Here is a 27,853-nt window from a genome sequence, read left to right as displayed (position 1 = left end):
TTTCAGGAGTGCATCAATTTAGAGGGACATGGGACTCCTAAGCCTTTGAAATTAAACATTTGAAAAGGACAGATTGTTTTTCCTTTACATCAGCATCCGTTTCCATATTGTACTCTGCTGTGAATTGGCTTCTCTTCTAGAAAACATCCTTTTTTTACAGCTCTTAGTCTGGATCCCAGGCTTACTTCTCTTACAAAGAAATGCTGAATTAGGTTTTTCTAACTCAGCTCCTCCCTGAATGCACCACTGAACATCTGACTGTTGAGACCATCACACCGCCTCATCTATTTTGAGGACTGGATACAAAATACAAATTGAAGTAAAAACAAGAAAAGAAAATTTAAATCCTCTAAAGCTACACAACATAGCTGCAGAATAGCAACAGACAAAGCAAACCTGTCTTCTGAAATAGAAATTTGTTTTTAGCAATTTTTTTTTGGGGGGGGGATGAAAAATGTCATGGTCAAGTCTAATTCCCTAGAAATCTAGGTAAACATAGTCTCTGTGTAACACAAAAAGAAATTTTTATCTATTAGAAGTGCCTGTTATTGTTCTGGGCCTTTGAAGGACTCTGTGGTTGACGACTGGTGCTGTTCGATGCAAGAAGCTTAATTTCCTGGCATAGTTGGCTAAAGGATGCCCCTGAATTTTCTGTCTTACATGGTATTTTAAGGTAGCATTTGTAATTGTGCTACTTTTTGTTATGAAATGAGTGACCACTTCTTTCATTGTCACAAGCAAGGAGATGTGTTCTTTCATCTCCTTCTCAGGAAAAGCAAATAGTATCTGGTTGTTATGTCTGAAGGTCCAGAACTGGGCCTGTTAGAAAGATGCAAATAAAATGGCAGCTTTTGTTTCTTTTGAAATTTGCGTAATTTTTAAGTGATCTTTTCTCTAGAACTAGATGAAGCAAACTGCAGTTTCCCCTTGGGGTGCTACAAAGGGTTTGCAAATAATAGGCACTGAGAAATCCCATAGGGCAGATTTTGAAGCGGATTTTTCTGTAAATAAGGATATGATAGAATGGAGAAGCTGAATTGTACGCAGTATGTGTTCAAACATGCTTTGGACTCTTAAATGACTTCACGGTAAGTATGTTTAACAAATAGTCTCTTCTAAATTAACTGCTTGCTACTGTTGTGTAAGTTTTCTCTCACTGCTGTCAATCACCAGATCCATCTTGCATACCTCTATTGAAGACTTCGTCCTGTGACCCCGGATGGTCAGTCCCTTCGTAATATGAGTTCCCATTGTGAAGGAAAGTCCCCACTGCTCGCCCCTGACGAGCGTGTCCTACTGCGTCACTGAACACCTTGTTGATTTGCTCTTCAGATGGCATCCACCAGTCAGGGTTGGAAGTGCAATGCATTCTAATGAACTCTGCAGGAAAACAGGTAAGAATACAAAAAACAGCTTGTCTTGGCAGCACCCGCTATCGCCCAGACACCAAAAGCCCATGGGAAATAAGAAACAGGGCATCACTGTTCTACTTAAGCAGAAGTAAAGCCTTATGGGAAATGCCATGATAATGCCAACTGGACCTATTGTACTTCTCTACAAGTGTGCTTCTCCACATGCATGTCTGCTCTTCTACCTGATGGGACCTGAAGATAAAATCCCTTCTTGTAGAAAGAAAAAGAATTAATTCTAAGTGACATTTATGATTCAGTGTCTGCAATACATGTAAAAGTTAGAAGTTAAAACTGGGATGAGTTTCGCTTGAAACCTGTCGTGTATGTGGTTATTGTCAAGGACCTTTATCATCTCCCTCTGCTGGCTGCCGGAACACCAGCAGGCTGCAGCAGCATGCTACCCACTCTAAAATGTCTACTGGCATTTCAGTTCTGTGCTACTTTCTCCTTGGAGTTTCTTTCCTTTGAAAAGAGTCCTGCTCTTTTCATCTTTTGGAATCTGACACTTGTTTTTCGGAGACTAAACTGGCCTTAGAAACAGCTAAATGAGATGAAAGGGCTAAATTGGGGAGCCATGCAGTAGCTACCAATGTGTGGGAAAGTGAATTGTACTATATGTAATTTGGCCATTTAAGCTGCTGCTGCTTCTATAGACAGCTGTTCGTGTGTGATGATTAGCTCTTAAAATTTCCTTCCAGATTGTTTGATGTGCAATAACTTCACTTGCACAAGGTGCCTCACCAATTCTGGAATGGTAACTGCTAGACAGATTTCCAATAGGTGTTATTCGGACTTTGAAACATCTAAGTCCAATTTTAAATATGTGGGAGCCTCATTAGATGTACTAGATATATTGTACCTTATAAGGTAACACAGCTTCTTATTTATTCTGTAACATTAGTTATTCCCTCATGCAGTGCTGCATCTCCTAGGATATTTTTAAATTCCATTTTCTCCTGTTGACAAGCCAGCAGCGCACAGTAACTGGAGTAAGGTAACTTCATTACTGTCACAACATCTTGAGACCAGGTAATGCTGTGCTCCTACATGAGTTGCCGTGCCTGCAAGATATCTCATCTGCTGGACAATTAGGATGGGATTTTTGCATAGCTCTTCCAGCAGTGTGTCTGCAGAAGTGATAGCTATCTAGGATTTAAGTTCATTTCCCTGAAAATCGACACAAGCAACAGTAATTCCTAGTTATGTTCACACAAGGCTTCACAAACAGATTTCTTTTCTGAAAGAAGTAGTCACTATGTAAAGGATCAGTCTGATAACTCAGGCATGCCAGGCTGCTGGAAAGATGGTTCCAGACAATGGGCTGTTGTAGGAATACACTGAAAACATTTACAGATGTTTAATCTACTCTGAGTGCAGAGAGTAGCAGTTTGCTCTTCTGGCAGTGGTTGTGATACACTGGAAATCAGTCAGGCATGTGTTACCTGGGCTTGCAAATGGGTAGGAGCCAATTGCTAACTCTTGGCACTGTGGAATGTCATGTGCAATGTTCTCACCCACACAAGAAAGCCCAAAGCAACAACTGTCTATTTAACTTTCTTAACTACACTGAACATTCTGATTTCCTGTTCAAACTTCTGAAAATTAAGGCAACTGGCCTTTCTCTTTCTCCCAGAGAATGCTTCCACATTCGGTCAGCTTAGTGCCCAAAGAGGCAATTAGCCATACACGTAAATTCATCTACAGGTGCAATTACTGTTAGTCCTAGTGGGAAGAAGCAGGAGAGAAAGAGGAAGAAAAGGTCATTAGCTCTCCGTTTGTGCACAAATCATTAGATGAAATGTAAATCCATTTAGCAAATAGTATTCAGCCCTTCAGCCTTCAGTTTCCAGGAGAACTTCTGAGACCCTGAATCCAGCTCCAAACTCCACTGTGGCATGCTGTGCAATGGCCTTGTCCTTCTGCTGAATGCTCAAGGAGTGTAAGTACTGCCAGAGTATCGTGTAACAGGTTAACAGGTTTCTTCATAGTACAAGAACATCTTTGCTTAATTTGGCTGTGTATAAAAACTGAGTTCTTTACCTGGTTACATCAATGTGCTACAATTAAATTTATGATTTGTTGAGCCTTGCTGGATTCCTCTAACCCAAGTGGGAAGAGGCTCCGTCCTATGAGTAACAACTTAGGGTTGCTGTTACATGACTAAAAGTCATTACTGTCGGCTGCTGAAAATTTATCAGTTTACACTGCATTGATGAGTAAAACATTCCTGAAGTCAGCTCAATCTAAATTTAAGGCATGTGCTCATAGAACACTACAAGTAAAGTTCATTAAATAAATGATAAGCAGATGCATTTAAGAAATGCAGGCACCCATATGACAAAAATACTTTCTTTAAAGCAGAACATTAAAAGGTCCTGCTTTGTATGTTTTGTTATAAAGCACAGTAGCAGGTCTTAAAATTTCAGGAAACCCAAGTACGAAATGACACAACAGAAAATTCTTCTAAATCTAGGTTCTTTTTCTGTATTGTCCAACATCATCAATGTTGTTGTAAAATGCTTGCAAAACTCTCCTTCTTTTTGAGGCCAGATGTGGGGGTTCCCTAACTTTCACAGTAAATGTTACACGGGTATTTTAAAGAAGTTAAATCCTTGACAATACTTTTGTGCATACCTGTATTTATCTCTCTAACCTGCAGATGTTCTTGGCCCTACTGAAAGTCCAAACTTATTCTGAATCTTGTAAGATTTTGATTCAAAGGCCATTCACTGACTTTGAGTGCCATTTGCTAAACATGTTTGGCTAAAAATATTCCTTTGATTAATTTTATTGTGTATTAGCAAGAATGCCCTGTTGTTTTACTATAAAGGAGGGCAATCAGGACTGTATGATGTTCCTTTGCTGTTTCACATACAGTGGTGTCATGCACTCATTGACCTATCTCCTCCCTCAGGTAAGCAGCTCTGCTTTTTTTCCCCATTCAAATATCTATACACATAAATAAAATACATACATACATACATGTATGTATGTATTAAAAAAAAAAGGGGGGGGGGAGAGGGTTTCTGGCTGCTTGTCACTTCTCTCTGAAACCCCTTCTAGATGTGTAACTGTCAGCCAAACGCTTCTACTGAGCCAGAGCCAATGCGGTGAAATGAGATCACATATGGTGGACACTGAGCGAAAGGATGCAGTACCTCTGAGACATGTTACTTTTACTGGATCCAGAGGACGTCTTTCAGGACCTGTCTCTCCTGACTGCACTGACCTTTTCCTTTTCCCAAGGCCGCATGAGTACTTAAGCTCATCGGTTGTGAAAACAAATCTGATGAGATATCGAAGGAGCCGCCGTCCATCTTTCTTGGATGAATTTACAGCCTCATCCCACTGTTTACTAGTGATGTAGACAGGGTAGTTGTTCAGCAACTGCTTGCTCCCCTGAAAAAAGGAAATATTTCCATTGCTTATTTTACAAGGCAAATAGCTAGTGTCAGCTGCAATAAAAACACATGCTTCTTAAGCAGCTGGGATACCATAGGGAAACACACACCGAGGTGAGCACATCATTGCTCTTACTGAGTACCTTTTCAATTATATTTCCATTTTTCATAACTGCAAGTTGGCAAGGTGAAAGGAACACGTTTAAGAGATGGCTACTGATAATTTGCACTTCAGCAAGTAGGTCAGAAAGTGCTGAGAACCAGCGACTGGATTATATATTTAAATATAACCTTTCTTCTTAATCTGTTAAAATGCATAGAAAGGGGCTTTGAAGAGCGTGATCAAATGGAACACTTCACAGCAGCCAGCAGTTTTCTTCAGAGGTGGCTCTTTTGGTCTATTTTTATAATAAACTCATCGCTTCTGTAGTGCACACCTGAAACCTGACAGCAGTTTACATTACTGTGAGAAAACATAAAGAAAATAAATAAAGCAACTATGAAAACTAAAAGCTTCATTACTATTAATGAATGCCATATTAACTCAAATTACAGCTTTACAGGAATGCCACCATGTCAGCTGGAAAGAAATTTTGCTTTTAACCTTCGTAATTTGTGTGCTTTAATATTCCAACATTAAATGAATGCTGAGGGACTAATTATGGGGATTCTTGTAATCCACACCCATTATAAACCCTCTTGAGTCAATTGTACCTCAGTTGTGTTACTTTCATTCTTGCCTCCTATAAAATGCTACACTTTGCGATCAGTCAATTAATATATGATGATACTGTTAATAGACTAAATCAATAAGGAGATTAACCATGCAAATAACCCAACACCATGCCTTCCTAGACACCTGTACCGTGATGCCTGCAATAAAAGCACTTTAATAAAGTGTTTCTTACACTTGTATGTTACACTTGTGGTCAACTGCTGCAAAGTTACCCTCCCTGCTTTCACATCTCTGATATCTGAAAACTCTTTTAAGAACTGCTCTTGTCTCTTTTCATATGGTTATAAAAACATGCTGGGGCAGCTTGGGAGCCTCTTTGAAGCTTTTCCTTGAGATTTCCTTTAATTTTTTGATAGTTTGATAAGTAAGCACGAAGCTAAAAGCAGTGAAGTCTGTGAAGAGGGGGTCACTGAAGAGTCTTTCGGTACAACTTAAAACTTTGTCACCTCCCAGTGTGTGGAACACCGCTAGGAGCATCACCTACGTGATGGCATGCCACCTATTTGCCTCACTGCAGACCTAACTGGCTTTGTGCAAACCACTGCAAAGACAGCCCCGGGAAAATCCAAAACTCAGCAACAGAAGCCAAAATATAAAGGAGAAGATGGGCCTTGTTGCTCTGATGGCCAAATATCCCAACGCAGTTGGAGCTGACACTAATATTTCCTTGGCTTGTTTCCTCAGACATAAGGCACATCTAACCCTAATGTTGGCACTTTTTTTTTCCAGCAGCTTGCTCCGCATCCCTTCTATATATACCATAGATCCCTGAAATCTCCTTTTTTTCCTATTAAGATAAAATACAATGAAGCAAGAACCTTTCTTACCAACACTTGTGCAACTGACTCTGGGCGCTGCCTCGCTTTTGGGCAAGCCAAGCAGGAGCAGTGCAATGCCAGTCCTTGCACAGCCTTGTGCTCCAGGCTCACTTACATGTGTTAGGGATGAATGCTCATGGGCGGCTTTGCTAAGCAGCAAGTTATCCTAAAAGCCACCTTTCTGTTTAAATGTATTGCTCTAATGGAAATGTGGGTTTTTAAATGTAGTGCAGGAAGGCCTTACATCTAAATTTCATGAGAGCTCCCATTACTATTAACTGTGGAGAAGGTAATAAATTTTGCGTAATTTCCTCAGCCCAAATTTTATTATACTTCTCTCTTATTCCCACTGAAATTTAGGATATTTTTCCTTGTTCTTCACCAAAGGCATGATGCAGTGTTATGATATTCTGTTGAACAATTACTCTGTTCCTGCTACACATACACTTTCATTACTTGCTGCCAGAGGAAGGCACTTCCGGGCAAAATATTTGTGGTAAGTATATGATGCAGTTTGATGCGTCCAGCAGTCATTAAACTAAAACAAACAGAAAACCTTCCAGAAATGAAATAAGCAGATCCTGAAGGATGAACTACAGTACAAATGTGTTCATGCTTGTATTTGTACATGATTAAACTTATGAATAAAAGATTAGCATCTAAGTGTTTAATTGAATAAAAAATTCTGTCACATCATGACAAGTGATTCCATGTGGGCATTACAGAATGGCCCCATCTTCACAGTGCCGGAATAATTTAGTTAAACAGAAGAGCATGAAAAAAGGAAAATGAAGCACTGGAATATATTGGAGTGATAACATGCAATGATATATAAATATAAATATATATGTATTGCAATTTGCGCAGAGTAAAACTGAAGAGAGAAGCACTCTGCTGCAAAGTCTGAACTGCTGCAAAGCATCTTCAGCAAAACTGTGCTCAATTGGACTCTGTGAGACTTGCAAGACATGTAATTTATATGATGAGCAATAGGAGGTCAAACTAGACCTACATCTTCCCTCCTGTGATTTTGCTTGCGTGAATGACGTGCAGTGACATGTATGGACTATATATATATATATATGTAAGCATGCATAGAACAATCCCAAAATACAGACACTTTTTACACGTCTGAAAAGAAACACACTGGAACAAAATTAACGAGTTACAGCAGAGCTGATACCCACGTCTATACGTTTACCTTCTAGAGAAGACATCCATTCCCTGCTTTTTCAGTGAGAAGCTTTCAAAAGGCATATAATTACAAAAATCCCCACACTCCGCATAAGCACAAAATGGCCAATGTGTAACATTTTGTTTGGGATCCCTTCTGAAAAGAAAGGGTGCTCCGAAGACCTTCTGAAGTCATACAGTGGCTATGGTGGCTAAACGAAGGAAGTAACTTGTAGTTCAGCTTAAACCTGCTCAGGGCCACATTAAACAACAGGAGGCTTTGTGGGAAGCTGGAGGCAGCCCTACTTTTTTTTCCTTTACAAAGCATTTGTTGGCCACAACACTCCCTCCATCTCTCTCTCCAGGCTGACAGTGCCTTAGCCCCCTGTGTTTGGCCAACCAGAAGCATCTGCTTGGCTGGGAGAAGGAGGAGGGGGCTTCACCAGGCTCCCTGCTTCCAGCTACAGCATTCACCAGACCAGCCCCAGCCTGGAGTCCGCCTGTGACTCATCAATCATGTTCCCAAGGGAAAGGGAGAGAAAATTACCCAAGTGGGATGGATGCAGATGCACTAGTGATGACGCTCTTACATTTTGGGGATTATTGTACCAAGAATGACAATTTAATAAAAGATTTTACATATTTTGCTATTACATGTATTCTTCCAGTGACTTCTAATTTATTTTCCTAGTTGTTTGCAATGAATTTTCAAACAAAAAAATAAATATCTTGTCTTCACTGTACACTACCTCAGTTGGATGGTCTGTGGGCTGTGGTACCATAAGTTGGTTGTGATGCTGAAGTACAGTCTTCAAGTAATCTAAAACAGTCTGGCAGGGCACTGCATGAAACAAATGGCAATTATTGTATATTAGCCAGCTAGCACAAAATAAGAAAACAACATTAAATCAAGCAGTGTTATTCAGGATCTGTATACCTCTGTGAGATTTATTTCAAATAGGAAATATTCCTCATTTTGATTTGTGCTGTCATTTCATTCAATAAATACACAGCTGACTCTGTATTATTATTTCCTACGTGGAGATCTCTGACATTCATTTTATTTTCTGCCTGCTAGCTTGTAAACTAGGCTTTCTCTCGTTTGAAATGACAATTATTACAAATGCAAATTAGGTCAGCAGTAATGATAAAAAAAAAATATGTGTAAATACGGTAAACAGCCCAAACCGTACAAATAAGAAAACATCCAAGGACTAAACCATGCAGTAATTAACACATAAACATGCTCTAATGTTTCTGAAGCCACAGCATGATTAACTATATCACATGGATTTAATGATTTTTTTTTTTTTTTTTTTTTTTTTTAAATAAAACTAGGTGATAGGCATATTGCTTTGTCTTTCCCTTATCCTTCCCCCTTTTCATCCCCATTGCTCTCATCCATTTCAGTAAGTTGTACCAACACCCTATTCCCTTCTGCTGAGGTGATAGGTTAATTAGGGATGATTCAATTACAGGTCTCTCTTAAGCAGATGCTGCCACATCCCTGATTAACTCCGGAGTATTTTTGAGATACAGTTCTTTTCTCCTGAGCCTGAAACACAGTAGCAGACTTCAACAGATATTAATCCAACATTAAAACTGACTCCTCCAAGACTAAATAAGCATCATTTTAAAGGTACCAGTCTCACATTTTGTGAGGCTTGTTTCAGTAAAGTATTCAGAGATGTTCTTAGCTTCAGCTAAAAATCCAGAAAAAGAAATCTCAATGTTCCTCCTTATTTATTTTTTTAGTTTCCAGCCTTTACAGCTGGCATCTGGGGCTTTGTCTCAAGCTGGCAATCAGAAAGCAAGCACTCAAATCAGCAACATTTTATGAATGCAGGATTTACAGTAGCCTTCCCCAATATTTTGCACTCTTTCCTGGGCACTCCCAGTGGGTAATAACAAGCCACTGCCTAGGCAGTGCTCTCTGCTTAGCCTTGTGCGAAGCAGTGTCATACTCAGTGGTCTGCACACAAAGCCATGCAGAGTCCCTGGCATGGGTAACAAATTCCTACCAGATCATTTCACCTCAGGCTGATGTATCTGTAAAGACTCCTATATAATTTGATATAACAGGTAAGTACTTTGCCATGAAGTTGTGAGCTTACGTGTTGAACAAAAGTTAGCACTTCCAGTGACCTGGACTATAATATCTCTGGTGATCTCACTGCTTATTACTAGACCAGCAGCATAGGTGCTACACAGTGACACTGCTGAAGTGTATGAGGAAGAGAGCATGTGTGCTTTTTTTGTAAGAAAAAAAAAAAAAAAAAAAAAAAAAAAAAAAAAAAGCGCCTTTTAAAGTAAGTCATCAGATGGCTTTGGAAAATGTTTCAATTTCAAAGAAGTCAGAATGGCAGTCAAGCTTAATAGTCTCACCAACCTGCTCGGTAACCTTTTAATGACAGCTGTGCTGCAGCCTATAGCAGCAATCAGAAATAAACAGTACAATAAGTTCTTAGGTGGAATAAAGGAGAAAAACGTGCTAACTACAGGTGGTACATTGGGTATTCTTCAGAGGGCATAGAGAAAAAGATTTGGCTTTTCTTCCCCATTTTTATATACAGGCAAGGTTATGGAGAAAGAATATATATAAATCTTTTTGTCCCTGTGGACAGGCTAAATGAGACGGTATTTGAATATCATTTCCTTACATTTTGTTCAGCACAACCAAGCCCCTGTGGTCCTGTGCTAGGTGACTGCCGCTTGCCTGAAGAGCTCAACAAAACAGTGCTGTCCAAGTCCCTGCAGAAAATTAAATGCTGAGGACATCATAGCCTGGTGAAGAGGAGAAAGCTCCTTTTAACTATTTGACTGCTTCACATGAGGTTGGAAGTGTTCTTGTAGAAAAACTGAAACTGTGCCCTACTCAAAACACATCGCTTTTGCCTGTGTTTGCTGTTTGATGTGTCCAAAATTAAGTCTGAGCTGGGGATGCCTATGCACAGGTTACTCCATGTTTAAATATGTGTCCAGGGAACACAAGGATCACAAAGACTTGTTCCAGGAAACTTCAGAACCTGTGTGATAGGGTCACCAAAACCTCCTACTCAGATACCTGGGATCTTCTGGCAGGTTACAGGAAAAGCGCAAAGGGATATAATGGGTGATTCCACCATTGCTGGAAAGAAACGATCCTCAGACCTGGAGGAGAGCTAAAGAATAGCTAGGAAACGTGAAGAACGTGAGAAGAACCCTGCTCCTGTCGTTGGAAGTCACTGCTCTGAATGCGCCCCTTTTTGCCTAGGGATTTCATTGAGTACATACAGCTGCTAAAGCATTGGTTCTTCCCTGGAGCTTCAGGGATCTCCAGGCCTTATGAAGCATTCTTCCACATTCTTCCAAATGAACGGGGCAAAAGTGAGAAGACAACAGGAAAGTATTCAACCTGTTGTGTCCCTGGTACAAGTATAGCTCTAATCGTTCCCTGCTGACAAAATGCTTTCACAATGCTGGTAAAAAAATATAAAGGTGCTAAAAACTGGCTGAAGTATATAAACGTACAATCAATGAATATACAGATGTTACAGTATAGCAGAGAGCTTAGCTACGTTGTTGTTACACCAAAACAGAAAAGACAGGGACACTCACCCGTATCCTGGGCTCACTTAAGAAACTCCAGAGGAGGGATCTCCAGAAGAGATCCTTTCCCCCTGGCAGTCAGCTCTTAAATGGCTCTAGGAGAGGTGCAGCCAGGCTCCACCCTTCCGGCAGCACAGGAGAATTGCCTTCACCTGTGCTCCCAGGGCTGACTCATTGCTCACCTCAGGTGATCAATCAGAGGTTCAGGCTGTGATTCAGCAGTTCCCATACAATAAATAATTCTACCTTCACAAAAGCAATAAAGTTTCAAGCACAAAACTGTATGATTTTTGTATTGTTCAGGTAACTGAAGGACTTTGAGCGCTTTTGACCCATAAAATCCTCATGAATCACACAGCTTGCTGTTGGCACAAGTAACCCCTGCCTTTCAAACATCACATGCTGCTTGCGATCCAGGCTTCTTCGGCTGCTGTTTCACTAAGCACAAAAATGAAGCCTCAAAGAGGGCAGTGCGAGGCCCCAGAGGCAAAGGTTCAGGTTTGGTTCCATGCCCTTCACTGAGCTTTACAAATACGCCCTTTGCTGAGAGATAAGAGGAGGTGTTTCCTCTGAACTCTGTAGTAAATGTAACTTTAGAAGAGCATGTGGTTCCCAACAAGTATGAATAAAGATGTAAACCTGGTCACTTATTCATTTTGTGTTTATTTTGTTTTGATTTGGTCTCTAGAGAGTAAACAGGATCATAACCTGGACAGCCAATTCTCTGCATGCTTCTGCATGTATCAGGTAATGTCAATGCCATTACTATCAGGGATCTGTGCTTACTGTAACCAAAGTGAAAGATGCTAATGTAGAAATAATGTTTGATCTGATTTAGTAGAAAGCCTGGGGGCAGGCAGTAACTTTCCTGCCCATTAGGAAGAAGTTCCCATGGCCCTTACCTTCTGTGTGACTCAGGAAAGACAGCAGCACAGCAACCTGGCCTGCAGGGAGGGACAAAGGAGTGAGATCTCTGAGCAAGCTCGACGGCGAGAAGGTGCTAGGAGAATTTAGTACGTTGGAAAGGCTGGCCGTGCTGAGATGCAGAGTAGAGACCAAGCAGAACACTCTCAGAGGTAGCAGAGCTTCATTGTTAATTGATCAAAGTTACAGACCTCATTGTTATTCCACACAGTAAACTTTGTTTCTGAATGCTGTAACAAGTGTTCCTTTGGCATCGCTTGTCACAGCTTTCTCTGTGGAATAGCCTATTTTCTAATAAACAGTTGGCTGTATCAACCACCAACTATACTGGCTACAAAGTTTCCCATGCCTCACCCATTCAGCAGATGGTGTGAGCTGGTAACAAGCAGAAACATTCAAGGTATCCTAGCCATGCAGGGTCTACTCTTGGCTGGTTATTTTTTGGTACCTACTAATTCTCCATTAAAAATGCACACTTTATTTCAGGTCTGCAATTTTCTTTTTCTTCTGTTGTGCTTCCTCAGACTACTGGAGGACAAGTGCTTGTTCCCTGTTATGCACTTATAGTCAGCAGCCAGATTGTTTCTCAATTTTCTCTTTGCTAAGCCAAACACTAACCTTCCTAATTTTGCAGGGAAACAACTCCTTCACAGAAGGCTCCAGATGCTTTTTTTAATTATTCATTTTCTACTGTTTCTCATCCCTGGCTTTCATTCACTACTACCAACTTCTCCTTTACTCCATTTATTACGTTTCTAATTGTCCCTTTGCTGACCCACTAATGTTATTGTTTCTGTAACCAGCAGGAATCTCCACCTCCTATACAGTCTTTGGGGACCTTCAATAAAATGCTTTTAATATTTCCCAATTTTCACCCACCCTTTCTTTTTTACTCTCAGCTCCAACAACATTCTTTGGTTTTGTGAAGCCAAATTTTCGTAAAGTGCCAAGAATATTTGTAGCATTGGTTTGGTCTGCACTCATTCTTCTCATTATATACATTGACTCATCATCACTTGTGCTCTGACCTGTCAAAACATGGCCTCCATTGCAACACAATGCAGGCAGGGCTCTGACCTTCCAAGAAAGCAGGTGGCAAGAAATCTGGTTATTCTGTTCCTTAATGAGATGTGGTGGTCTGAAGCTGATACTAGCTAGCATCTCTCCCTGTGCCTCACAGAGCAGAGCATGGATTTCAGCACCACAAAATTGGGAAGTGTGCACACGCACATCCGTCCCATTCCGACTGACAGCTGTTCATTAAGACTTGCTTGTCACTGCAATGTGTCCTCCTTTGCTTGACCTTGAGCTATTCTTCACTTGAAGTTCATTTCAGGGCATTTCTAAAGTGATGTCTGACTGTCAAAAAGATGTGACATATGATATGGGACCTGCTGAAAAGGTGAATTTCTTATAACATTAATTGAGACCCTTCCCTGTCTGAGATTTGGACAAGTGTGCAGCATAACATAACTTGTCTCATTTCAGCCTATACACACATTTATTTCAATAGCAAGCTGAAAGCTGTGTAGATAATCTGTAAAGAGAAGTTGGGGTGTGTTGAATTTGAAAAAGATTGAAGGGCAATGAGAGATGGGAGTTAGTAATGAGTTCCAGATCTCAGTGCTCAAGTCCTGGCAAATTTGGATTCTTTTAATTGGGTAGCAAAATAAAAGCAGCTCTCTTTTTTAGTGAAAGCAGACAGCAGAAAGCTGAGAGCTGAGGAATCAACATTACATGCACAAGGGCATTAAAGATTGGCTGAAGTGGCCCATCACCATTGCCGAAAGCAGGGAAGGAAGCAAAAAAAAAAAGACAGCAAATATCCTCTTACTTCTAAAATCTCTCTCACTTGTGCTTTCCGGGTGGAATGAAAAACCATGTTACTTCTGTAAATCTGAATCTGAAGAGGCATTTTATTTCTCTTAATTTTCTTTTGCGCAAACATTTCTTTCAGAAAGAAGAATGTGCTGCTTCCCAACCTCCCATGGCTTTTATTTCTGCCTCTGCTCCTTCCCTCTTCACTGACTTAATAGAAGTTGCCTATTCTCCTTCAAGTCTCAGCCACAGCTGCAAAGTCTGCAGGACAGGGACCTCTCCTATCAAACACCATAAACATTTACACTGCTAACAAGTAACAGTGAAACCAAAAACTTCCAGGAAGCAGGAACCGCACGCAGAGCGTGTCACACAAATGCCTGATCTTAATAAAAACACAAACCCAAGTCCAGCTGCAAAAGCCAGACAAGCTGGGGGATGAAAGGATCGAGCACAGCCCTGCTGTGAAGGACATGGGGGTACTGGTGAATGGCAAGCCAGTAGTGAGCCCTCACAGCCCAGAAAGCCAACCATATCCTGGGCTGCATCAAAAGAAGCACCACCAGCAGAGTGAGGGAGGTGATCCTGCCCCTTTACTCTGCCTCTACTGAGGCCTCACCTGCAATGCTGCATCTACATGCGGAATCCTCAGTACAGGAGTGACATGGACCTGTTGGAGTACATCCAGAGGAGAGCCACAGAAATGATCCAAGGGATGGAACACATCCTCTCTGTGGACAGGCTGAGAGAGCAGGGGCTGTTCAGCTTGGAGAAGGCTGACTGTGGTGAAGCACCAGAATAGACTGCCCAGAGAGGTGGTGAAAGCCCCGTTGCTGAAGACTTTCAAGGCCAGGCTGGATGGGGCTCTGAGCAAACTCACGGAACTGTGGATATCCCTGTTCATTGCAGGGGAGCAGGACTAGATGACCAGTAAAAGTCCCTTCCAACTCTAAGGATTCTATCACAAGTCAACCAAATCTCTCTGCAAATCTGCAAGAAAGCCTGCCTGCACAAATTCCCATGGGTTTTCACAAGGGCAAATCTAACAATGAATGGACCAAAAAGCCTTAATAACGCCTGGTGTACCACACTTAGGTGTTATTAAGTTCAGGCTGGTTGGGTGAGTTAGCTGCACATTGAAGTTGAAAGCAGAGCCATGCTACAGGCGGATTCAAGCAGGCCCTCTTGCAGAAGAGTCCTGCTAAAGCTGGTGGCAGCTGCAGTTGAAGCTTGTAGGGCAAGGGAACCTCACACTTTGAAGCTGAACAGGCCAGAGATCAGACCAAAACATCCCAAGCTTCAAGGGAAACCATGGAACTGGTTAAGCACGAACATCAAGAAAAAAGAACAACAAAAAGAAACATGAAAAACTGTTCATCATAACCCTTGATGGCTGCTTTATCTCTGCTGTTGCTGTAGTAGGCTCTTTGGAAATGTGATGCTGTAAAAGTATAAAAGAGACAGGATTTCTAGAGGAATGTAGTGTGTCTTTTATTAGATCATTCAACTTAGGGAAAAGAGTCAAGCCCTGGGCACACAAAATGTTCAGGAACACTTGTCTGACTTTTTCATTACCTTGATATTAACTTTATCTTCAAACCCTGCTTTGGCTACTTTCAGCTAGCACCAGCATCTTCTTATATTATCACGTCTACATTTGAGGGTTTTATTCACCCCTGTTCTTCCTCCTTCTGCTGCTGGGCCAAGGTAAGAGGTAAGAGTAATTACTGCAGTCATCACAGATCACTTTGTCTTCCTTCCTTGTGCTTTTCTGCTACTTTCAGGCTGGTTTGCCTGAAATCATACAGCAAAGCAAGAGCACCAGGAAGCAAACACTCACACATGACCCCACACCTTTGCTTCTAACACGCAGAAGTATCTGTCTTCTCCCTTCTAGGCAGAAAGCCATGAGAAAACCCTGCTGACAACAGTGAAAGAGAACTGCATAATAATCTTACCTATTACATGAGCTAGATCCAGGCCTTACCTGCAGTTTCACAAATAAATCTTTAATTTCAGTTTTGGGAATGGATCGCAGCCCTGGTAATTTTAATACTGAAGACGGAGATTAGGCCACATTTTCTCCCTCATACAGATGGATTTACTCTGCTTTTTACGGTCTTAGAACCTTAAAGAGCTAATGGCAAGTTGGCCAAACTTCCTCCAGGAATTACCTAATCCTTCTAAAATTGTTCTCCAAAATGAGAAAACACACTGAACAAAAACGCTTTCCCGAACTGAACACTTACAACACTCAGAGCTTCTGTCTTAGAAAACAAACAAAACAACCCAGAGAAAACTGCACAAACTGCAAAACATCGCATTGCTCCTCAACAAAAGCAGTGAAGTACAAGTTTTTCTTCATACATTCACATAGCCGAAAAAATTACGATTTCATACAAATTTAGATATTGTTTCAGTGAAATGGGTATTTTTTGAGAAAAACAAACACAAATAAAATGTAAGCAATATTTCATCCATGTAATCATTTTTCTCCAGTGGTGATCATCCAAATGGATGATGTTAGGCTATGGGAAAGAGAGTACCGGAGGGCACCTACAGCAAGAGGGCTACAGGGAAGAGTGCTGAAAAGAGACAAATCTTTTTGCTTGTCCAAGATTCTGTTTTTATAATATCTGTTAAAAAACAGAAGTGGTTGCCTTCACATTTCCTGAAGAGACACTCTTCCTGGCTGTCTTTCTGCACGCAATGCAAACAGCGCTCTGCAGATCTCCAGTCAGACGTGCAGGGCAGGCATTATTAGCACGCAAACTCTCAGGGATTTTGAAAGGCCTTTTGCATACGGAACACAAAAAAAGAAAAGCTAAGTGTTTCAGGAAAGGGATGAAGTGATTCATTCACGGTTATAGAACAGAAGGGTCGGGCTGGTGCTTTCATCTTGCTTATACTGCTGCTAGCATGAGCCTCAGCTTCCATGCTGCAGGCACTGGGCAGCCCTCATTGCCCTCCAGGCACAGCAGTAGCTCCTGACAGGGCCAACATGAAGCCAGCACAGCACTCCTTCAACAGCTGGGTGGCATGGTATTGTTGCGTCCATACTAACTCAGCTGCCTCAATGCTACATCAGTTGCCCTTATGGAGAAATTTCTCTGCACTCACGGCCCTGCTCGGCCTGCTGGACACAAGCGTGAGATGCACAAAGGAGCAGAGAAGGAGGCTTGTGCTCCAAGATGGCTCTGAAGTGGCAGGTGGGACCAACACCATCGAGACATTTCGCTTTCAGGAAAGCCTGTGTGCCTTAGAAAAGAGCCAGAAATGCCTTGATCAGCTCTGGGCACTGTCCCTGCTTACATACGGAGCATTTCAAGTTACGGAGCAATTTCTGTCAGAGGCTCTGGTAGCAGAACATGGCTAGAGCAGAACCAGGATGTGAGGCAGAAATACTCAGACACAATCTTGATTTGCTTAAAGTCACCCACTAGCAGCTGTGGGACTGCAAGAGAGCCCAGATCGTGGCCTAGCATGCAGCAAAGTCATATGGGACTTTGTGTGGCTCTTGATGTTCACTCCAACACTTCAAGCCTATACTCATATGTCACCCAGACAGTATCAGGTGACTTGTGATTGTATTATGTTGGCTGGTGAAGTCATTCATCCTTGCACATTTATTTTAGTTTTTTCTGCTTTCCCTGACACACCACTAACAAGGCTTTTCAGTATTGCTGGGGGGTGACAAAGACCATGTCTACATAACTTTACTCACTTTTAAAGTGAGATGAAGGGTAACCATGATGACCCACGTGAGCACTGTTTGCTTGGGCTGGCATTAACCCTGTAACAGGTAAACACAATGGGATTTGATTGACAAAGAGCCAAAGAGTATGAATAAAATGAATGCCAGTCAAAATGCAGAATGCGGATCCCATCAGGCTAACCTGACTGCTGCTCTTTACTGAGGTTTGATTGAAAAAGTTTGGTTGAACAGATATAATATACGCAGGCTCCTGAAGGGCTTTTAACTACCATGTGTTACCTGCAAAAACAGCAACATACAACATCAGTAGACTATAGCACACATTCATTAAGAAACTGCTGCTGACATCTCTAGTGTTTGTCACTGGGGGAATTATCCTGAATAAATGTGTTTCTAGCAAGGTTCTACAGGGACTGACAGCAGTCTCAGTAACATTCATCAGTTCTAACCAGGATCAGGAAGTTAATTTAAAAACAATCAAAAATACTATGGATAATTCAAAAAACTGTGAACCAGCAAACAGTGGGAAGTGTATCCAAAGCAACATGGATTATGTAGTAAATTAATACAGGCAAAGACAAAGTGGGTATGTGTAGGAAGAAATGCAGACAGAAGGAGAAGCTGCCTTCTGGGAAATGAAGAGACTATTTCTCCTTCAGCCAGGCAGATATGAGCATATTGTACATATTTCCAGTGCCCAAACTTCAAAGAAATGAGCAGAGGGGAGAAAAGAACTATAAAGAAGGTTCCAATACATACTGGTAGCTTTAAATAGCTCTGTCTGCTTAGTTTATCTAAAGACGAAAATTAAGCCAACTTTCAATTTCTAAGCACCTTCATCTAGAAGAAGTGCTTGGTGGTACACAGCACTTGATTTAGCAGAACAAAGCATACAAGCCTGGAAGGAAGCTGATTTCAGATAGCCAGGTAGGGAATGAGGCACACATTTTCACCCATATGAGTAACTGCTGGAGTCAGTCACCGAGGAAAGAAGCAGAGCCACCTGTACAGTCTACAGGTCAGCATGGGTGGCTTTCTGGGATGTTACTTCCATAAAATGTTATACTTTAATCAAAGTAAAAAAGAAATTGGGTTCAATACAAGTCACTGACTGAAAGTCGCAGGTCAAATTATAGATTCTAGCAGAAATCCAACTGATTTCTGACCTCATGTTTCTAAAACCAGAATTCAGCAGGAACTAAAGTTCACACAACTCCATCATGCGGTGTTTCCACGTGATCACTACTAATCACTACTAAATCCAGCAAGAACATATGAGCGACTCCAGATTTTGGGAGCACTATAGCGAAATATTCTAAATGTTGAATCTCCTCTGCTCTGAACAATGTTGGTTACGTGATTTGCTGGTACCACGAAGGGTCCAATACATAAAGGAAAACACAATGCAAATAATTAATGGTAACTGGGGAGAATGATGAAAATGATAGCTTCTTTCCTGATTCCTTTTTGCTCAGATTTTGAGACTAAGTATTCAGGATGCTGCCTTCTTTCTTTCTGCACAGTTAGCAGCTTTGGAGTATTTTCTCTCTTGCAGTCCATACTGAGTTATCTGTACCTTCCTGCCAGTTGGAGATTTGTTTAATGAACTTTGCATGTATCTATTCCTAGCACTGCAAAGTTTAGTAAGGAAAGCTGTACCTCCCTAGCATTCAGAGATGTGCTGGAAAAGAAGTGCGGTGTACATATATTTTCTTTGATAATTTCTAATTTGCTTTAAGTATTACTCGAGGTGCATTTTCGCTTGTCCTTCAAGTTTAGAGGATGTCGGCATAAGATACCTTGTTCTCTTCTGATCCCTCTCTTCAAGTATCTCAATGCATCTTAATAATGAGCAGTCTAAAGAGTCTAAAGATTAAAGAGATATGAAAAGGTTTTCACAGACAAGCCTTCTATTGGATAAGGTTATTCTGTCTGCTTTCTTTCCTCCAGTGTTGCAATGGAGAAGTTGCTAAGTCTTTTGTTCTCTGGGTTTTATTGGAAAGTGAATGGGGGGAGATATATCTATACCTCTCACAGAACTAAGAGCAGCTTAAGAGATACTATTCAATACAAAAGCTGAACTAATTTTGTTAAAGGTAAGGATAAAACTTTGAATAGCTTCATTAAGTAACCAAATCAGGAGCCCACAAGGGGAATTAGATTCATAAGCTGCAACATTACTTAGAGAACAACACAGGCAATTAGGTATGAAAGCATATATTTGAAATTACCATGATAAACCACATGATGCTTGGAATTTGGAATTACAAGTATATCCCATCCTGAACACTGCTCATCAGTCTAGAATTCACAGTTAACATGGATAAGTAACAGCAGATAATTTTTCAGTGGGCACAGCAATAGGAATTTAGAATAGAGACAAATGCCAATGTTTTATAACTATGACTGCAAACTTAAAAAAAAAAAAAAAAAAAAAAGCAATTACAATGTAAAACAGTTTATCACCTCAACTACTTCTATCACTGACTGGAAATATTACATAGCAGGGGATTGTTTACCTGGAATGCTCTCCAGTTTTCTACGAAGCTCCTCATTTTCTTGCTGCAATGAAATTACCTCCTGTTCAAGCTCTTGACACCGAGGGCAGTAACCTTCCTCTTCTTCTTCCTCTTCCTCCTCTGGAAGCGTAGAAGATGATGGGTGACCATGAGATTCAGAAGTTGCTGGAGATGTCCATCCACCTAAAGTGTGTACTGGAGAGGTTGAAAGTGGATCCACATCTGCCAAATGGCTAAAATCATTTACTGACGAGGTGTTCTGAGAAGGGAAGCTCCCAGAAAGCAAATAGTTCTGAAGCGAATCAGTAAAAACTCTCAGAAAGGCTGAGGTTTGTTGTTTCTTTTGCATATACTGCATCTCTATGTCTAAAATGTCTGACGTCTGACTATGGACCATTTTTCCAAGCTGACATTGCTCTTGTCTTTCACTATAATTTGGGTTTTCCTGCTTTATACAAGAAATCATTGACTGAGAGTGATTGTTGTCCAGTAGTTTTCCACCACAATTTAAAAGACTTAGAACCCGGCTGCACTGTTGGGCAAAGGCATCCAGAATCATTCGACTCTCTGAAACAAAAAAAAAGATGAATCACAGCAACCTAACACAAACAGTTACGCCAGGCAGCAGCAGCTAGATGAATGTATGCAACCATTTACAGTAGCAGGCATTTTATTTCTGAACATATTAAAATTATGGCTTCTGCTTTAATACTTCTGCAACACTGCGATTTAAAACAATCCTGACTTTGCTTCTATTTTGAGAGTGCCCTTGTGCCCTTGCTGTTAACCAGAAATGCACTGTGATGATAGTCAGTGCTTAGTGCCATGTTCTTTCAGAGAGATTAAGACAGAGAAATGGGGGAAAAATATAAATTCCATCCAATATGCCACAATAAAAGTTCACGGGAGCATTTCTTTCAAAGCAGATTTCAAGCCGTGGTGAGCATTGCCTATACCTATCTGCAGGACTTTGTGCTACACCTTCCTCCTATGCCCTGCTCCTCTCCAACAAGGCTTCCAAGCTTCAGTTTTTTTCCCTTTCACTTTTGCCGCACTTACCTGGCACTGGGCATAGGCCACTTCATAAGACCCACTCCATTTACATGGATTTTAAAGGCTCCTTTTGTTTTCGCTTCCAAAGAGGTCCAGAAAAGATATGGGAGCAATGCTTTCTGTTGTGACTGCCCACAAAGTTGTGGCCATGCTGCTATCTCACAGCAGATAAAAGGGGCTGAGCAGTTTCTGGAAGCAAGGAAGCATGCCATGCCACAAATGCCTGGACCTGCCCCTAGTGATAGGAGGAGCAAAATGCACCACCACTGCAGGATGGCTTACTTCTGTAGGATCTGTGTGTGTAGAGTTGAGCTGCTATAACAGTGCCCGCACTAAATGCAAACGGCCAATGTGTCTAGCTCTGATTTATGGTATGACCTGCTACTTTCCCTGATATCAATGTCTTTAAAAAAATTATTTATAGCTTATAGCCGAGTTCCTCTAGGCATCTGAAAGATGTAACTAACATTTTGCAGGAAATAAAAAAAAGTGGTAGATTTAAGCGCTGCCAAATTTGGAGAGCTCTTCTAAGACAGGCTTGACTTTTAGTAAGTGACAAATGCATTCGCTTTTGAAAAGGCAACCTGCTACAGATGTATGGAACTAAGCACCCCAAACCTTCACTTAACTTAAACTTGTCACTAGAGATGAAAAACACAGCCTCGTCACACTGATAACACGTGAAGACCAGAAACTTTGGGAATTCAGATCTTTAAGAGATGGTGCTTTTCACAGCACTTCTCCATCACCCTGCAGTTTTGTTTGCTGGTGGAAAATTACATCATCCTGAGGTTAGAACAGTGTCCTGCAGAATATCTGAAATGACACTAATTTGGATTTTTACCATCCTCCAGCTGTCAATAAGGAAGAACTAAGGCAGCATACACACGCTGCGAGTCTTAAGTACAGATGGAGTAGGCCTCGCTGACACACAACCCAAGGGTGTCATCTCCTGAGGACTCACACAGGTAAGAAGAGAGGCATGAGGAAGACAGAAGGGAATGTGCAGTGCAGTGTTCTGAGATGGCTAGGAACAAGATGAGAGCACATCAGCACGTGAAGTACAGGGGGCTCTGAGACAGCTCTGAGCAGCCCCACAATCTGTGCCAGCAACTCACACCACACCCTCACTTTGAGTTCTGACCAAGCAGGACAGATTCCTCCATCTTTCTGTCATCAAAAATGCTTGGGTGCTTGGTAGCCTCTATACCCACTGTCACTTCCAAAAGCAAGGAGTCCTGGTGACACTGCAGCTTTCTAACTGATACCTATGGACAAGAAAGGAAATCATGAAACTAAAATACCGCTAACACTCTCAACTTGTGCTTTCTTTCCCTTATGTCTTTACTTCACATATTTTCCCTTTAAAAATATGAAAGGATATTGATTGGAACTTTGCAATCCTTCTACAGAGCAGTTTTTCATTCATTTTAATCCTATAATCCGATTCCAGACCTGAAGTCATATTTACTGTTTGTATTTTAATCATTATGGTCCCTGTTGACAAAACAGTTACTCAGTTTTTTTGCATATCTCTCTTGCAAGGGGACGAAAAATGAATGAAACAACTGAAAAGGGATTAGGTTAGCATAGGAGACGCTATTCTAGTATTACGGCTCCTGCTAAAACACGGCCAGGAATAACCTGCCATTTCAAATACCAGTTCTGAAGAACACTTTAATAAATACTGCCATCAGTAAAGATAAAATTAGTGATTAGTTTTGTTGTAAAAATGAATGCCTTAACGCATTCACTGTGATAACGGCTTAAAACGCAGCTGAAATTTTATACAGAAATGACAGCATTGATTTAATCTTCAGTTCAGTATCAGATCTACTACAAAGACACAATAACAGCAATTACTGTCTTTTTTCTTAGCTTTAACCCATACCCAAGGATGTAGAAATGAAAGCTGTGACACAGTGAGGCTATTACAAAACGTGAGCACAAGGATTTGCAAATGCTTTCTGCCAGTGCCACTGGGCAGTGACAGTGAGAGATGCCCTCAGCACACAACCCTGGCTCCATGTTGAACCACGCACCACTGCAAAGTACACCACTAATACTACACGTACCCACAGTCTGAACAACCCTGAGTGAGAATGGCAACTACAGTTATTCCTTGTGATGGAAAGAAAAATAAAAACAAGTGCTGCCTATTTAGCATTTATTATAGAACTTGGTATTCCAGCTTTTGCAGGGTGACTGTAATTAGAAACGCAAGCAGCATGCAATGTCTAATCAGTAATAAATGACAAAAAAAATTGTTTTAATGTGAATACTACCGAATAATCACAGATCTATGATTCTTAATTGATTTAATGTAATGTATGTATTTTCCAGGAAAGAAGGATTCTGCTGAAACGACTGCGCCAGACTGAAATAAACTACTTACTGAAACTGTATTGTGACACTCCTCTTCCTTATTACAATGCTCACCAACCATGTAATTCTAATGTGTCAGACCCTGCAGTCTTCAGTCTTACAGAACTTCTATTGACTTCAGCTCCACTTCTGCCTGGAGGTGGGCTTGCCACATTAGGCCCATAAAGTGCTAACAAGAGATGATTAACTCACCAGAAGTGTAAGCAGTTCTATTTCTCTGAGAATGCAAGCAATCAGCTGACAACAGTACCACGTGGCAAATGAGGGACCAACTCCCAGATACAGTTCTTCATTTTCACTTCTTTTTCTCATTGATACTAGTTTGTTTCTTTGTTTGTGTGTTTGTATGTCTCTGAAGCTGCCAGACTGAAGACAAGGGTTTAATAAGAGCAATCGCGTGAAGCTCAACCAGATGACCTATGGCAATGCATTAGAAAAGCTGTCTGGAAAGGCTGGTGGGTGCTACATCAGATTTTTCTACACCTAAGGATCTTTTCAATTCTTAGACCAGACAGCATTATTAATAGACACTTTGCTGGATCTCAATAGATCCGCATTCAAGTGTTGGCTTTTCCATGGTTTCCTCTGCGATCTCGGGTGGATGGTATGAAAAGATGTCTTTACTGAGCTACTGAGGAGGTCCAAATGACACACATTCCTGGTCATCCTGGACATCCCTGGTGTAGGGAACCTGCTTTGGCAGGGGGGTTGGACTCGACGATCTCTGGAGGTCCCTTCCAACCCCTACAATTCTGTGATTCTGTGATTCTGTGACATTCTCTCCTGTGGAATGTACCCATTCATATTTGATCTTCAATAAGATTTGAAGTTTCGATTTCAATAATCTCACTCTTCACTTTGCAGCGTTTCAGATTTTTATCTCTTGATTTGTTGAATAACTGTATTCTATTTCTTAAGGTCCTGGGGTAACAGCTCTGTATCCCCAAATGGCTTTGTCCTTGTATACAAATCTTCTCATCACATGGTTAGATAAGAACATTGCTGCCTGAGTCAAAACTGGGAGCATGTGACACCCTGACTAAGGGATGCTTTTGTGGGCATTTTACATGAAGATCACTGAGACACTCCAGCACAATTGATCTATCCACTCCACATAAGTATTTCCAACTTCTTGCTTAAGGCCAAATTGATGCTCTCTTCACCTTCTCTATTCAAATATAGACATATATAAATACACACATAGCCTGGACACAATAGAAATTGCTTAATTAGTCTTGTTAAGCATGCCAGGTCTTTAGCACTACTGCCTCTATGACAGCTCTGCTTGTCTTGCTTTCTACTTACTCCCTTCTTAAATTTCAAGGCACACTGTAAGGTCTACATCATGCTTTCCTATGGAAAAGAAGTTTCTTTTGGAGCACATCACGCTGTTTAATGCAAACAATAATAAAAATAAAAAATACACATTATTTCCATACCAAGAAAATATTTCAAACACTAAACTAATAAAGAACTGATGCTCCAAAGGAGAAAACAGGTGTCTGCCCATATTCTGAATGTACTCGTGTGGATTATACTGCTGCAGTCATAGCAAGCACTGATCACCTGAGAAAAGGGGAGGCTTGTATTTGCAGCACAGCTTCCTATTTCTCACAGTAAGATGACATTTCTCAAGCTGAAGCCTCCCCTGAAAGGTGGGGTCCCAAGCTGGACCTTCCCTCGCAATGAGGCAGGGTGGAGAACCCCTTCTCTGCTCTTCATCCTTCCCACAGCCCTCTCCCTGCTGTTGTTTTGGAGCCCCAGCCAGGGCAGTCTCTTAGTTCAAAGACGACACTGCTTATTTCTGGCAGGAGCTCTGAACACTTGCATATGCTTGAAAACATGGAAGCATCCTTACTCATCCCCTTTGGCTGTGTTATAGATGCCCACTTTCAAAATGAGACTCGGTGCTCTGAATCTACAAGCCTCAGAAACATCGTGCCTAAAGATTAAAAACCAGCTGTATCAAGTGTTTAAGCTGCCAGACCAGAGTAAGATGTACGAGGGATGGCACTTTACCAGTCAGTTTATATTCTGTTACCTACACATGTGAAATGCCAACAGAAAGCGGGAAACCCCTGAAACAGGTGTTGCTGTAGAACTGCAGCTCTCTCCCACTGCACTGCAGATAAGCTAAGGGGGAAAACCCTGGAAGCCAGGGTAAGGCCTGCCTGCCCTCTGCAGAACAACAGCACACAGCTCAGACTGTGGTGACAACCCGCACGGAACTCCCCTCCTGCACACTGTGGCAAGTCTGGGGTTTGCTTTCTTCTATTTTGTCTGTTCTATTTGGTAGCTCAGCCTCAGCCTGTGAGAAAGGTATGCTGGGATCAGATTGGGAACCCAAAGTGAGCCTGACGTGCAGGTGATGAGGTCTGCAAAGACCTTCAGAGCACAAACAGCCACTCCTCAGTCATCCTCTTTTGCACAGACCCAGCTCAGTGACAAACTCTGGAGCTCGCTCGTGCTCCTGGTTCATACAGCCATAGAGGCAGGAGGAAGTCCAAACTTCTGCTCACCAAAGCCCAGAGTGCTCTGCTGCAAATATGGCCTCATCTGTCACCTACCAGGCAGCCGAATGTCTTCGTGGCGTGATCTGCTTCTGTGAAGAAATGCAGGTGTCACATTTATCAGCAGTGTTTTGATTGAGGGCCACAAATATGCTGAAATAACAGCATTTGGGCATCTAAATAACAGGAAGTTTCAAGAAAAAAATCCAACGTGACCTTCTGCCACAGATTACAGGACCATGCATCAAAGCAGAGAATTTTCACACTCATCTATTAAACTTTTTTTGGTAAAGTACGTGAATTATTTGTTACAAGAGGTGATAAATCCATCCCACGTGTGGCAGCTTCGGAGTGAACACAGGCCTTAACACACAGCCATATATTCTATTAATCAGCACATCTCCCTGTTCGGTAAAGAAATGTCATCGCATTTGTTACAAAGGCAAACAGCAACATAGCAAAACAGGATCCAATTTTTCTAAATAAATAAATCAATGATGTGTCAAAAATTAACAGATGAGTTAATATACCCGATGTTATCAAAACCAGATGGTGCTTCATAATATTCATCCTGTTCAGTCAAACCCTGAATGTATTCTGGACCATCAGTATATAAAATAGGATGCTGCTATTTGTGATGGCAAACAAAAGCAATCATGCCTGCCAAGCACATACTATAACAGGCAGCATTTCAGCTCTGCTAGACAGAAAGTAATTAGAATGCTTTTAATGTCCAAAAGAATGATGCTGATAGGCTGCCACAGATGTGTAGATTTATGAATATTTATATGGTGGTTTATAGCTGACACTTTTATCAGTTGAAGAAGATAAAATATCTGCCTGACTCAAAAGCTTGACAGTCAGGTTAATAAAATCTCATTAAAGAGAATGACCTATGCAATTATATAGGATTTATTGTAATTCATTTTTGATTGTACTCTGCTTAAAGATGCAATTTCCCATTTCCTGATGCCAAATTTAGGTTGCATATCAAGATCTACGTGGTTTTTAACTCCGAGCCATCGCCAGAAGAAAGATACGCGTTCAGCATCTCGCTATCTTACACCTCACAGGAAAAAACATTAGATATTTTCACCTCCGTTCCAAACGGCGCTCCGCGGAAGCGGCGCGGGGAAGCGGCCCACCTATTGCCCCCATTACGCCCCCACCCCGTTCCCAGCCGGCAGCCCGAAGCGGCGGACGGCAGCGGGCTCCTGGGGGGCGCCGGCCCCGCCGAGCCGGAGCGGCTCCGGGAGAGCCCCGACGGGAAGCGCCGAGCCGCGCCGCCCCACTCCGCAGCCCTCGCCCCGCGGCCGCCCCCACCCCCGGCGACGCCGACCCGCTCCGCCCGCAACTTTCCCGGGAGCGCCGGGACGCGAAGGGCGGCCCACCCCGCGGGGCCCCGCGCCTCCGCCCCGCCGCGAAGTGCCCCGCGAAGTTGCGCGGGGAGGCGCGGAGTTGCGGTACCTGCGCTCAGCTCCGCGCCGCCGCCCGCGGGGCAGGGGCCGTAGCGGCCCGAGGAGCTGGGGGCCGGCGGCGGCGGCGGGCGGGGGTGGCCCTGGGCGGCGGCGGGGCGGGCGGGGAAGGGGCCGTGCGCGTAGGGCAGCGGCTCGGCGGCGGGCGGGAAGGGCTGCCCCGCCGCGCGCCCGCGGGGCACCTCCACCATGCCGGCTCTCTCGTAGCGCTTGGCCAGCGCCGCCCGCTTGCCGGGGAAGGTCTTGAGGACGCTGTAGGGACCCCGCTGCTTGTAGATTTTGGGGGTGCTGGGCCCCTCCTCCGCCGGCTGCATCTCCTCCTCCAT

General features: G+C 42.2%; 1 protein-coding gene across 1 annotated transcript; it reads right to left on the bottom strand.

The window, feature by feature from the left end:
- Positions 1–1,162: 1,162 nt before the first annotated feature.
- BEND4 (BEN domain containing 4) lies at positions 1,163–27,853 on the bottom strand (the record flags this gene model as incomplete). Its single annotated transcript, XM_079534579.1, has 5 exons — positions 1,163–1,380; positions 4,571–4,811; positions 8,290–8,381; positions 20,105–20,671; positions 27,520–27,853. The coding sequence occupies 5 exons, from the start codon at positions 27,851–27,853 to the stop codon at positions 1,163–1,165; spliced, it is 1,452 nt and encodes a 483-aa protein (XP_079390705.1).

Source organism: Tetrao urogallus (assembly GCF_951394365.1).
Source record: "Tetrao urogallus genome assembly, chromosome: 4".
NCBI classification, from domain to species: domain Eukaryota; kingdom Metazoa; phylum Chordata; class Aves; order Galliformes; family Phasianidae; genus Tetrao; species Tetrao urogallus.
This window is presented reverse-complemented; position numbering and strand designations above follow the sequence as displayed.